Source organism: Dreissena polymorpha, chromosome 7, assembly GCF_020536995.1.
Source record: "Dreissena polymorpha isolate Duluth1 chromosome 7, UMN_Dpol_1.0, whole genome shotgun sequence".
NCBI lineage: Eukaryota > Metazoa > Mollusca > Bivalvia > Myida > Dreissenidae > Dreissena > Dreissena polymorpha.
The window spans coordinates 20,040,252-20,054,313 of NC_068361.1; the positions used below are offsets into that span (position 1 = coordinate 20,040,252).

General features: G+C 34.3%; 1 protein-coding gene across 1 annotated transcript in view; it reads left to right on the forward strand.

Moving 5' to 3' along the window:
• Nucleotides 1–11,482: 11,482 nt before the first annotated feature.
• LOC127838657 (A disintegrin and metalloproteinase with thrombospondin motifs 7-like) overlaps nucleotides 11,483–14,062 on the forward strand; it is a 49,272-nt gene continuing 46,692 nt past the window's right edge. Inside the window, exons 1-3 of the mRNA XM_052366520.1 lie at nucleotides 11,483–11,705; nucleotides 11,855–11,936; nucleotides 12,474–12,641. Of these exons, the coding sequence (XP_052222480.1) occupies nucleotides 11,658–11,705; nucleotides 11,855–11,936; nucleotides 12,474–12,641 (298 nt within the window). The 5' untranslated portion in view covers nucleotides 11,483–11,657. The remainder of the gene's footprint in view (nucleotides 11,706–11,854; nucleotides 11,937–12,473; nucleotides 12,642–14,062) is intronic.

Sequence of the window (14,062 nt, forward strand, 5' to 3'; positions counted from 1 at the left end):
AGTAAATATAAAATTTAAATCACATTTCTTCTTAATTTTAAAGTGTTTGTTAGCAAATAATCAACAACAATAGTTTACCAATTTTAGTCAAAACGATGCTTTCTCCAATAGTAAGGGGCAGGGGCCCATTCCCAAAATAATGAAAAAAAAACGACTATAATAAAAAAAATACTTCTACTAATAATGATAATAATTGTTATATTAATAATAACCATAGTTACTATAATTATATGCTATTATGATTATTATTTCTATTATTAGTAGTAGTATTAGTATTATTATCATTATTATATCATCAATATTATTATTGTTGTTAGTATTTAAATGTTTATTTTTATCATTATTGCTATTAAAAAACAACAACATCGACTCCATCGCCTTTATCATCATGTTCAACAATCATCACCACCAAAATCTTCATCATCACCATTATCGCCATTAATTAACATCAACATTATCAGCATGACGTAAGACTCGACATAAAATAATCAGAATAATCTACACCCTTATGTTCCGTTTAACGCACATTTGCATTTCAGGCAATGCAGTAAGGTGTTAACATTGGCTGAACAGGCCAAATCAAACTCACAACGTATACCCCTTGTTCAAGTGACGAAAGGATAGAAAAAGTCGCAGAAGCGTTTAAATTAAAAGATATGGTGGACAGAGGAAAATATAACATAAAATCACTTAAAGCTTCTTACGAACAAATTTGTGAAAAAATACTTGATGAACGTCGACAGATCAACGAGAATCTTGACCGACTTCAGCAAAACACCATAAGAGAATTGGAATCAATTCACGAGCGCTTAAATAATTCCATTGAAGATGACACCAAGCGATGCTTAGAATGTATTTCAAAGTTAAAGATATATGGCGCTAAGCTCAAAGAAAATATTCTACCTATACGAACGTTTATTGCGTTAAGAAAATGTATTGATCAAACTGCTGCAGCAGATTCACTCCTAAAAAGCATGATCAAGAATGATGGAACTGATATTAAATTCCAGCCTAACCGTAAATTGATTCAATGTAATACAGACTGCACTGATCTTGGGAAAATCATCATAGGCGATCCACAACATAACATTGATCCAAACAAGATTTTCAGCATTGAGGACAAGTCAGAATATAATGTTCAAACAGCTACTGATAAATCCTCATGTGTGATTACTGGTATATGTACGACTTCCAACGGGGATCTCGTCATTGCTGATTTCTCCAATAATTGTGTGAAACTCCTTAATCAGGCGTACAAGGTGATTGATCAAGTTCAGCTTCCTACTTATCCGAGGTCCATGTGTAGCATTTCCTCCTTCGAAATGGCGGTGACTGTTAGCAAATATACAGCCGCTGCTCTTAACGGGATTCATTTCTTACGGGTAGATGGCGGAAAGATTATACGCAAACAGGTTCTAAAAATGAATCATGTCTGTTATGGAATTGCGCATGTCGATTCAGAAGTGTTTGTGACTTCCGGTACTGCGTTGTACGAATACACAATGGATGGGCGGTTAGTTAAGAAGTTATACGAAGATAGTACTGAACGAAACCAAGGTGATATATGAGTACATTATTATTTTCCTTTTTTTCAGGGATGCTTTGCACTTTGTGTTTACACATGCATGAACTTGATAAAGATGAGATCTGAGCGAAATTGTATCAATACGGCTGTTAATTACATAGGGCAGGCACACGGTGAAGGACCGACTTTAATGTTCCATAATGGTTACAATGACGTTAATTGAAATCATGCAATCTAGTCCTGTTCCGAAACGTCATCTCCGATCAATTAAAATTGTTTGACAGGTATTTCAATTATCAAAGTATCTCAATCATGACATTAATGAGTTATGTACTAATAATGTTGTTAACAACAAAAGAAGCTTAACACACTAAGCATCACATGCGGTCCCGATTTTTCAAAATTTCTTATATTTTTTAAGAATAACTGGCTTAAGTCTTTAACGTTATAAAGTCATAATACTCTTTTAAAGTTGATTTAGTTTAAAAAAAAATATTTTCCTATATTTTATTTCAGGTATTTTTCCATTTAAAGGTTATACATTTGAACGATAACTGTTTGCTAACTATTGATATTAGAATAAGTGAGCTTACGCTAATATTTTGAAGAAAGAAATACTAATATTCAAGATTTCGTGCCAGATTGTGTAAGTTGTATTCCTCATTTAGTTGTAGGTGTTGGGGTGAGTCCTGATGGGAAGAGGATCTATGTAACAGACGTAATGAATGGCATTCTACGCACGCTGACCAGGGATGGAACAGTTACAGCTACGTTCCAGGATCACGCATTTAAACATGGCTTTAATAGAGCTTACATACATGTGGCAGGCAAAGGGCAGGTTTTCGTCTTTGGCGACAACTCCATAAGTCAAGTGGATACAGTCGGAAAGACAATCCTCAATACCATCTCTGTTGACATTGCAAAACCTGCATCTGTCTACTTTAATGAAGAAACAAAAAAACTGATAGTTGGATTTTGGAGCCACAACAACATCAATGAGTTCAAAACAAAAACAGTTCCAACTTTTTAATTGACAAAAAAGCAAATAAAGAAAGTAATTACAGCATTAGGTAATTTATACTATTATTCGTTTATTAACCGAATTTCTATTTCAATAAATTTTATAATTAAAGTCAACCGTTTTATTATTTTCCTTTTTTGTACAATTTTACATGAACGGAATTTACGTAGTGCATGCAATTTACTTTCGGTAAACGGTTGCGATTTTATTAATAGCATTGAATTTTGGTTTTGAAGTGCATGTTTGTTTTTGTATGTATTAAAGTTTTTAAGACTTTTATTCAGATTTAATTTCATATCGTCATTTAAAATGTGTCCTTGTTATAGTCATGACAGTCAGATTAGCTACAATTAGACCTGATTAAAACATGGAAATAATGTCATTCATTATAGTTAGCTCACCTAAGCATGAAGTGGTCAATGCAAGCTATTGTAATCACCCTACGCCCTTTTTCTTTCAGCGTGTATTGTGCTTTGTGTGTCATCAAGTGTTAGCTCATTAACATTCTAGAGGTAACATGTTTTATCCGATCTTGATTAAACTTGGTTAGCATATTTATCTGGACAATGAATTAATCTGAGTCACGTTAGCGTAAAAATAGGTGACCATGTTAAATGTTTAAAAAAAGACACACTTGTTACCACTTTAAGGCCTTATTTATTACTCATTCATGATAAACTTTGCCGCAATTGTAATCCTGACATTGTCGAGGCCAAGATTGAATCTGGGTCCCTTGCTTCCCAAACCTTGGTCACCAGGTCAAATCTTTGAAAAACCGTGTAACTAATCTAAAGGCCCAATATGTGACTCAAACTTGATGAAACCAGGACACAATGTTTATATGACAAAATATAGGTAAGGTTTGAATCTGGGTCAGGTGTGGTAAAAAACTAGATCACTTGGTCAAATCCTTGAACTCAGATGAGCGCACAAGGGCCATTATTAGAAAATCGCTATTCTGCCTTCGCTGTGTAGACTTTGTTGACTATATCCTGTATGAGATATTTGACTCCATAATATATTTTATCTGCAAAAACATTTGAAAATTGAACAAAAAAGTATTGTTAGTAATGATTTTGAGTGAATATGTAAATAATATTGATTTTTGCTAGTAGCTGTGAAATAAAGAGCAATTGCATACGAAATATTTAGAGCAATAAGATCATGAATGATTATGACGTGGTGCTCATTCACAATTTTATTGTATTATATCCGGTTCTCGTCGTTATATCATATAAAGATAGTGTATTGTTGTTAGAATTTGTACTAATCACGAAGTCAAAGCCTTAAGGAACTTCTATCTTTCAAATGTTGTAGTTTTTGTATTTCATAAATTAAAATCACCGTTTAGAGTCCCTCTTTTGTTTTTGTTCCGAATGGATAGACAATATAGTTAATGAGAATTGGAACGTATTTAAAAGCTGAATGAATAACATCATCCTACCCATTGTTGGTCAGTCATTGTAAGCAGGGATTACATAATAAAAATTCAATTTATATCTACCGAGTAGTTTATTTTAAGCGACTATAATTGAATGCACGTTAATATTTCTGGTATATCTTGATAAATTGATAATGTGAAACAATACTACCATTTCTGAAGGAATGTGAAAATTATGTCAAGAATAGTGTGATTCACCTGCAGAATTTTGTCAATTGTTCTTTACACTTTGCATCAAACCAAGTCTTGAGCTATCTACCTTGTTTCTAGACAAAAACACTTCAACGTGTCATTGCATCTATTCTTTAAGTGTAATGTACATGAACACATTTCACTTGATAAACTGCGTGAATTTGTATCTGGGTATAGATCAGTAAATAGAGAATAACAGGTTACTGCCATGCAGTTGTATAATCTATTAGGTATTAAGGCGAAGAAAAAAGTGAAAGGCGGACTTGCCGAGTGGTTGTTTTATACGTGCCGTGCCTTTTTTATGTTTATTATAAATTCAAGTAAGGATTTTTAAAGAAATCATGAAATATAAACAAGCTGAATTTAAAAAACAAGAACAATAACATGAATATGTTTATGACGTTTGATTTGTTTACCAAGACGTCATGAGCACTTTCGGTTGTTTTTTTTTTAATCTGTGTGTTGCATTTTGTGTCTACAATATATAACAAATTGGTATCAAATTGTTTGTGTTGTTAAGTAGTAATATGCCCTGCGTCGAAGCATTGACTCATATAACAACTTCCGGTATACGTAATAAAAAAAAACTTATCAAGTATAAAAAAAGAGAATAACAGGTAAAGAGGCTAATAATAAATAAATGACGAGGCTTGCCGAGCCAGTTTTTATTCGTGTCGAGCCTGATATTTTACATAACGATAAGTAACCTATTTTTTGTTTATCATAACTATACGGCGCCATTTTGAACGAATTAGTAAAAAAACGCTACCGCTCTGCACCTCTTGCGGGAAATATTTGTAAAATAATTTTGAGCAGTTTTGATGATGTTTGTGTATTTAATGTACTACATCGTTGTATCAATTTGTTTGACTTGTTGAATCTGTTTCATTTCTGACGAAATTGAATACTTTGCATTTGATTTCGAGTGAAATGTCGTCTATATATTGACTGCGCCTCTTTATCTCTTTTTATCATACCACTATATATAATTTATCACACATGCGTTGATATCGGCTTGATACAAAGGTGTCTGTTTTATTGAAACTCAATATCAGAAATTGTTCAGTTGGTAAATGTTTTTATGTTAGCCTATAACGCTTCAAAATCAGGCATTGGTACCACTCAAAGCGCCTTAGATTAATATAATTATATGAACTGCGCTCTGTGAAAAGGGGGTTTAACGCATTTGCGTTAAGTGACACTTTCCGCCTTACCTTGGTTTTTCCTAAGAAAAGGCTTTCTTTACACAAACAATATCATAAGGGCGGAAAGTGTCGTCACTGATAAGCCTGTGCCGACTGCACGGGTTTAATCTGGGATGATACTTTACACACATGAATTCAACGCTCTTTTTACAGAGCTCGGCTCATTTGTTCTGTTGCGTCTATTCTGACAAGCATTGTTTGTTATTATTTTAGAAGCATGAATGTTTTTGGTTTATTTTATTATCTCAGTTATTCTTTTGTTTAAAATAATGTACATTTAGAGTTGCTGTGTGTATAAAAATATTATATGCGATTGTTTTATGTTAATCGTCCTTTAAGTACTATGTTTTAAGTTTGTGTTTCTTTTTTTTCTAATTTGCTACTGGAATTTTCTATTTGCTTATATATGGTCTAAATAATACATGTTTGTAATCGTTCATTATGCCCCCCCCCCCCCCTTCGAAGAAGAGGGGATATATTGCTTTGCTCATGTCGGTCGGTCTGTCGGTCTGTCTGTCGGTCGGTCTGTCCACCAGGTGGTTTCCGGATGATAACTCAAGAACGCTTGGGCCTAGGATCATGAAACTTCATAAGAACATTGAGCATGACTTGCAGATGACCCCTATTGATTTTGAGGTCACTAGGTCAAAGGTCAAGGTCACGGTGACCCGAAATAGTAAAATGGTTTCCGGGTGATAACTCAAGAACTCTTATGCCTAGGATCATGAAACTTGATAGGTAGATTGATCAGGACTCGCAGATGACCCCTATTGATTTTCAGGTCATTAGGTCAAAGGTCACGGTGACCAGAAATAGTAAAATGGTTTCCGGATGATAACTCAAGAACGCTTATGCCTAGGATTATGAAATTTCATAGGTACATTGATCATAGCTCGTAGATGACCCTTATTGATTTTCAGGTCACTAGGTCAAAGGTCAAGGTCACGGTGACCCGAAATAGTAACATGGCTTCCGGATGATAACTGAAGAACGCTTATGCCTAGGATCATGAAACTTGATAGGTAGATTGATCAGGACTCGCAGATGACCCCTATTAATTTTCAGGTCACTAGGTCAAAGGTCAAGGTCACAATGACAAAAAACATATTCACACAAAGGCTGTCACTACAACGTAGAGCCAATATGGGGGGCATGCATGTTTTACAAACAGCCCTTGTTGAACTAATAATTCTTTTCTGCATGATCGTATTATTTTATGTATCTTTATACTCGCAAGCTTAAGTTAGGCCTGTGTATCTACCCAAGTTATATTTTGGACTGTGTTTCCAATAAAGTAACTGCATGTATTATGATTACCAAGCATTTACTTTTAACTGTATATTTTTCTGGTCCGGATTTACGAATGTCGGTGTTGCTACGAAGCGTATACCGGCACATCACATATACATTAAACTGATTGACAGACGTCAAAACTCACTCACAGTTCTGCCCATCATGCATACACGCGATTAAAACAAATGGAATGAATACGAATTAGTAAATGTAATAGGGCGCCATATACACAAAGAGGACTCTTACCATTGAGGGGATATATAATAACTTATCAACTCAACTTAGATTTGACGTAACCAAGATGACACACGTGTCTCTGCTTATATCGTTGGATAATAATAACTCAACTACATGGACTCATGAGCGTTGTAAGATCAGATAACGATTTATTATATCGTACGGAGGTTCCGGACATAATATATTATCGAACCTATTGTAAAATCGTGTCTTTGTCATATAAATAAATCGTAATCGTCAACGTACTGTCATATACAGAATCATAATCAAGCTCATGATTAACTTTGCACGGTCTTTCGTAGTGCCAAGATTTTGTATCCTCGTGCATTTAATAATTTAAAAGACTTGCTTACAGACTTAAACAATACAATTTTAGATATTTTATCACAGCTTCCACAATTTAAAAAACTGTAAATAAGACAACGAAATAACACAAATATCGCAGACTCATCCTGTTATTGTGTTGGATGAAACGTTTCAAATCGGCGGCCTTCCTAACAAAGCTTTACATGAATAAATATAGGATCTTGCACTCGTTGTCATATCATATCATACTTTATTAAACGAGTTCAGAAATTTTGTTGTAAGCGAGCCTTTGGCGAGCTTACTAACGAATTTCCTGGACGAGTTTAATAAAAATATGGTATGATATGACAACGAGTGTCATATCTTTTTTATCACATGCTTTTAAATGAGCAATATGATAAATATATGCGCAAAACATAATGCTAAATCCCGAATGTTGTTTACATTTCTTGATTTGACGTTGCAACGTCATGTCAGCAAAATAATAAAATGCGATTGGTCAATAAACGAAAACTAAGCCAATGAAAACATTTAAAAATGTTGTATTACACATGTAAAATAAAAAAAATGTAATGGTTGTATTACATGGGAAACAGGGTATAGCATGTGATAAAACGTTGAAAAGAACATGGATACATCACTTCGAGACAATCTTGGTATTTCTAAACAACAAAGCGTAGTTTTTTTCCGCGCATCTCGATTTGCTAGTGGTCAAGAACATCTATAAACACCAAGTTTGTAGATTTTTGAAATGTCAAATGTCGTACACAACGCTTCATAGATGACCTCAAAATATTTCTTTATCAAATAATTTCTCCTTGCCGGGGAAACCAGATAACTAAACCTTATTTATACAACTGCAATAGACTTTCAAATGTATTTAAACATTGTTTATTCACAATTTCACAATTTTCACCTTAATTGGTACATCAAGAGGATTATTTATTTCAAAATTGATTGTTTTTACAAAGGACATTTTCTTTTTTCTCATTTTCCCTTTGAATTGTTTAGTTCAAATAATACAACTGCAACATGATGCACTTTATTATAAAGGATGTGGTTATTTTTAACTTTTAGGGAAGTTCATCACCACTAAGTCCCGTCTAGATTTATAAAAACGCTGTAAAGACTTTCTGACTCGGACCTATGTTGCATCAAATATTATGTTAAAAATATGAAACATTGATTTGTAACCATTTATAATTAGCTTTGTTTAAGCAATTACCTTGTTCTAGCTTTTAAATATTGCGTGCACTTATTTAAAACCCGGTACGTTCAAGAAATTATTAGGTTACATATACGGATAATGGCAATGTAAGGGGTGGGGGGGGGGCGGCATGCGTATACGTGAGGTTACCGGGTTTGGGTGATGCTAGTTGAAATTTACTTCAAAGATGGCGTTGTTTTTGTGTTTTCCGTTAAAGAGCAGCGGTTATTTTTAACCCGGTGAGCCACTTTGTATTTAAATTTATTTTAAATCAATACGCTCTTTCGGCTCTATGGTGTTTATGCTTCCCTCTTTTTTTTGTTTCAACATCGTAGACGCCAGGATAATTTTTTTTAAAGGAAAACCGTATACAAATCTGTTGTCTTCTTACGCGTATCGGATGTACAAATAGAATTTTCTCTTATAATACACATTATTGACGCACGTGCGCAGTAGTATATAACTAAAATCACAATTATATTATTTTCCCGACGCCGTTTTATTTCTGATAAATAATTTATTGCCAAAAAATATTGGTTGTACGTAAAACCTGACGACAAACTGTATCAATTCACCAATTTTCAAGAGGATGGGTTGTGGGGATGCTGATTTACGAGATAATGTAATGTTTATCACCCCAATTCATGTATATTTTAATTAATGCAATGTATGTTATGACGTGTCGCTGATTTGAACTTTTAAAACCATTCTTTCACTGTCTTTTGAGATGATGCAGGTTCGTAGGGCGTTCATAAGCGAATCTGTCGTTGCAGTATATGCAATTAGGAATTTAACATTGGGGGAGGACTGAGATACCAAGCCCCATTCATGGACCACATGAGTTTTAATTTAGAATATACCAGAGAGAATCCTTCAACAGAGCCGGACTAAACAGCAAATAACATCATGCGAACCAAACAAAACATGTACAGCTGGTATGTGTTGTGTTTTTATTTTATTTTATACAGTCTACATGAAAGAGTCTGACCTATAATTGCTATGACTGCTATTAGATTGCACGTTTCGTTCCGTAAATATCAAGATGCCAGTTTCTCACCTTTTTGTTTTAAATTAAAATAACCATTTTCTGTGTTTCGTTATTTCGTCCCGCAATGTGTTTGCATTATGTTCAGCAGTTATATATATGATACAAAAATTCATTTGGGTCTGAATGGCTTATTTATGCATTTGACATATTAACATTACTTTAGATTAAAAAGCAACGTAAGGAACAAACAAAGAAACGAAATAACCTTTCTAAGTGAACCAATACTTTATTTCCTCAATACAGCAGTCTTAAATAATGTATATTCATTTTAGTTATAATCTAGAGAGAAAACATGCATTTATTGATCATTTCTACTGAAATCATATCGTGTCTTGAATGTTCACTAATCTTTTTATCCACTACAAGTTCACTTTTTGCGATTATGATATATTACCCAACTTTGAACTTGTTTATAAGAAAGTCTTCTTCTAAGCAAGCATAAGGTATTCCAAACTGATTCAGGCATTCCGAATCGCAATAATGGTTGTAACTTGTCTAAACTTGTTGTAACAGTAAGTGGCGTAACTTTTAATTTGCTTCTTTTTCGACAACATGTGTGCTGCACAGGCTAAAACGTGGGACGTTAAAGGGGCATTTTCACAGATTTTGGCAGATATTTAAGTTTGTCGTTTAATAGTTTATATCGATAAAGCATCCAAAACCACTCGGCAATCCGTGCTTATACAAGTAATGATGTATTTTATACTTTATATACGCAATCCACGTAGTTTCACAAAATATAACGACAACAACAGAACTCTCAAAATTATTTAATCGTTTCGCATTGCAACGCTTTATAAGTTTTAGGTTTTTAAATCATCAAAAGATGCAAATAATTGATATTTTAGAGCACGGTTAATGTTCAGTATTACAACATGTTTCCTAACAAATATCATAGCTACAACAATAATGTGCGAATCTTTTTTCTTTAAATTTTGTCAATGCACCAAAACATGAAATTACCCCTTTAATCTTGTTTTTTTCCGAATTTGACATTATGTCAGCTGTGTTTAAAAACACTTTGGCCTAAGTGCAAGCAAATGTGTTGACTTAGTTGAAAAATGAGATCGGTGCAACAGATATAAATTGCAAACAATCATATTTTAACCATAAATCATGCGGCTTTTTGTGCAAATTAAGCTTATCAAATTAAAAACATTATTTTTCTTTCATAAGCCTGTCTAAAGACGTCGAGGCGCGATTTAACCCGGATTTCGGTGTATAGTGTGACAAATCAAATGTTATCGCAGCCAGAAAATAAACTGCTATCTAATCGCCAGGTTGTCCGTCATTATACTGATAAATTGTACACTTTTTAATTGATGCATTACGATACTGCGCCCTATACGAATGTTGGTTCCATGTGGACCATAAAACAGCCCAAATACTGCCATGGCCCAGATTCAAATGCGGGCTGTTGGAACAGTTGGTTGTTCGAATTAAAGGCACTGCATTTACTATGTATCAAACGTATTTAATAACACTGCAGCGTTTATGTGGAAACGAAATAAGTTTTATTTGTTATTAAATAACGTTCATCATAGTTGGGGTTGCATCTTAGCGTCAGGTTGAATCGAAGAGTCACATTAATCATAGCGTCGGGCTGTATGCAAGTTTCGGGTTGCTCGTAGAGTCACGTTAGTCTTAGCATCGGGTTGAATGGAAGATTCGGGTTGAATCGAAAAGTCACGTTAATCGAAACGTCGGTTTGAATGGAAGAGTCGGGTTGATCGTAGAGTAACGTTTACAGTAACGTCGGGTTTGATGGTTGTGTCAGATTGCAAAGACACGTTATCGTTGCAATGTAGCGTGTAATCCGTCCGTCGTGTTGCATTCGTTTAATGTGTTAGTCTGTTTTGGTCCCATATCTTTGTGTTCGTTTTGTTCTGTTACTGTAAGTTTCAATGTTCATCAATAACTTGTATGTTCTACCTGTGGATAAGCCCCTTTAACATGGTTTGTCAATTGGGAATCGGGATAATGACAGACCACGGAACGCTATAAAGTTAACGCTCAACCTTTCAGTCGAAACATAAAACGTATAGTTATGTGCATAGCGTTTCGTATGCAAAAAGTGTTATCTTAAGTATTGCAGTGATTAGGCTGTTTTAAGAATACATGTAAAAAAAGTGAAACCTTTAACTCCTTAACCAACATTTGGTGGACTTATGTGGGGAAAGCCATGATGTCCATTTGGATGTCTTGTTTGGTCACTTTCTCGTCGTTACGGGTATCAATTGTTTCAGTTTGTTCAATTTATTTCAATAGGTCTTTCTTAAAAAGATATTAACAAATTGTCGATATTTTTAATTGCTATAATTTCTTTCATGCATTAATATGTTCTTTCAAGATCCATATCTTTATCGTATACAATTGCAGGTGTATACAGTAGCGGACACAATACCTGTGCTAGACACTCTAGAGAGAATTGCCATCTTTGGGACCGATGCCTCCACTGACTGTATGTAAAATAAAGTAATGTTTTTGATATATTACGTTTCTGCTACAGCGTTTTGTGTGTTAATTGTGTTTGCAGAAATTGATTTGAATCTTATATTTATTAACATACTTCAATAACCGCGCGCATTCCTATTATCTTTTTTGATAAATTCCATCCTCTTAAATTTAAATATTTTATTTGTTTATTATCAACTACTGAACAAAGATTTTTTGTTACAAATAATTTGTTTTTCAAACACTTAATTTCAAATGTGTATATTATTGATACAAAATGCACTTTTAAAAATGGTCATTTATAACGTACAATACAATGTAGTTACAATACACATAACCTGTAAATAAAAACAGAAGTGATTTGGTAATAACTCTTTATTTCCCGTAACGAATTACTCAGCAACCCGCCCCATACAGTTGCAATCCCGTCGATGTATCTGCTGATAGATGTTTCACGTTTTCAGTTCCGGTTGTTTTGCGTTACTATATAACTCATATAACATGATTACTGATCTGCATGTGAATATATTGATCACGTATTCAGTGCCGGAATACCAGTCGGTTGTCGTGCATCTCTTAAACGGAACGGAACATTCCGACGTCGACGTCAAGCAATTCCGGAAGCGGCCGCCAACACTGCAGTACCGAGTGTCGTTCGGCAACGAAACGTTCACGATCAATCTACGAAAGAATACGAACATGATTTCATCAGGTAATATATACGAGTCGGACTCTTGGAAAACGGAACTAAATGCATGCGCGTAAAGTGTCGTCCCAGATAAGCCTGTGCTGTTCGTACAGGCTAGTTATTGATGACTCTTTCCGCCTAGACTAGATGTTTGTTTGAAAGTAACTATTTAAATCAATATAATCCATCAAAGCGGAAAGTACCTTCTCTAAATAGACTCTGCGGACTGCACAAGCTAATCTGGGACGACACGATTTCTTAAAGCGCGGCTAAATTATGAATAGCTCCATAACATTAGCATGTTCCTCGTGAACTGCTATAAACTAATTTTACGATTGATTTGTTTTCCATGTTTGCATTCGGTTTCGTTCGTGAACGGTTTGAACGAGTTGAATAAGTGAATATCACTCTTCTTTGTGCGGTAAGCTTAAATCGAATTCAATAGCTTCTAGTACGGGATCTTATTACTCCTTTAGTAGTTCTAATATATTAATGCATAGAGATTAGTGCGAGGTTAATAATGACACTCTATATACACTCTTACATCCTATATCTGTGTTTAAAATTTAATATCAGTTCAACAAAATCGACTATTATCAGAGTGAGTATAACGTGGTAGTCAAGATGGCGACGCCCATGCCGAGAAATTATTTTTTGCCGTTTTATACCTTTAATGACTTATGTTTATGATTTAAATGACGCTCACTTTCCAGCCATATGAGTGAAAAGGTGATTAGTGTCAATGTCGTATTTACATTCGCTTTATATCTCGACTTTACTCCCCGCAAATTGTCTTAGTGGAGCTCTAATTAGGTCATTCCGCTAAGATATTTCGCAGCGAGTGAAGTCGAAATATAGGGCGGATATTACTATGAAATACACGTTAGTAACTTTCATGCTAGTATGGCTGAAAAGTGAGCGGAATTTAAAAAAATACAATTAATAAAGGGTTTTAAAATACCTGCCTCTGCATGGACGTCGCCATCTTGATAATAATGTGATTACCCCCTCTATATACATAAATTGCTTAAATAGTTTTCAGTGGTAATCATAGAAAGTAAATATGCGTCTTGTCATTTTATTCATTGGTAATCTCAATCAATGTCATTTTATTATATTTATGAAAGGGAAAAAAAAACAACAACAAAGTACGCATTTGATATTTCTAACAAATTATCTCGATTGACTAATACTATGCTGTTTATGCTTTACTTTTATACACGTTATATTTGGGCATCACTATATAAGTACAGTTAGGTTATTCCATAAATCAAACTCAATATATATGATCGGCGTTCTGTGAAAAGGGTGTTAAATGCATGTGCATAAAGTGTCGTCCCATATTAGCCTGTGTAGTCTACACAGTCTATTCTGGGACGACACTATACGCACATGTATTAAACCCACTTTTCACAGAGCACGGCTCATATACAATTATTAAATTC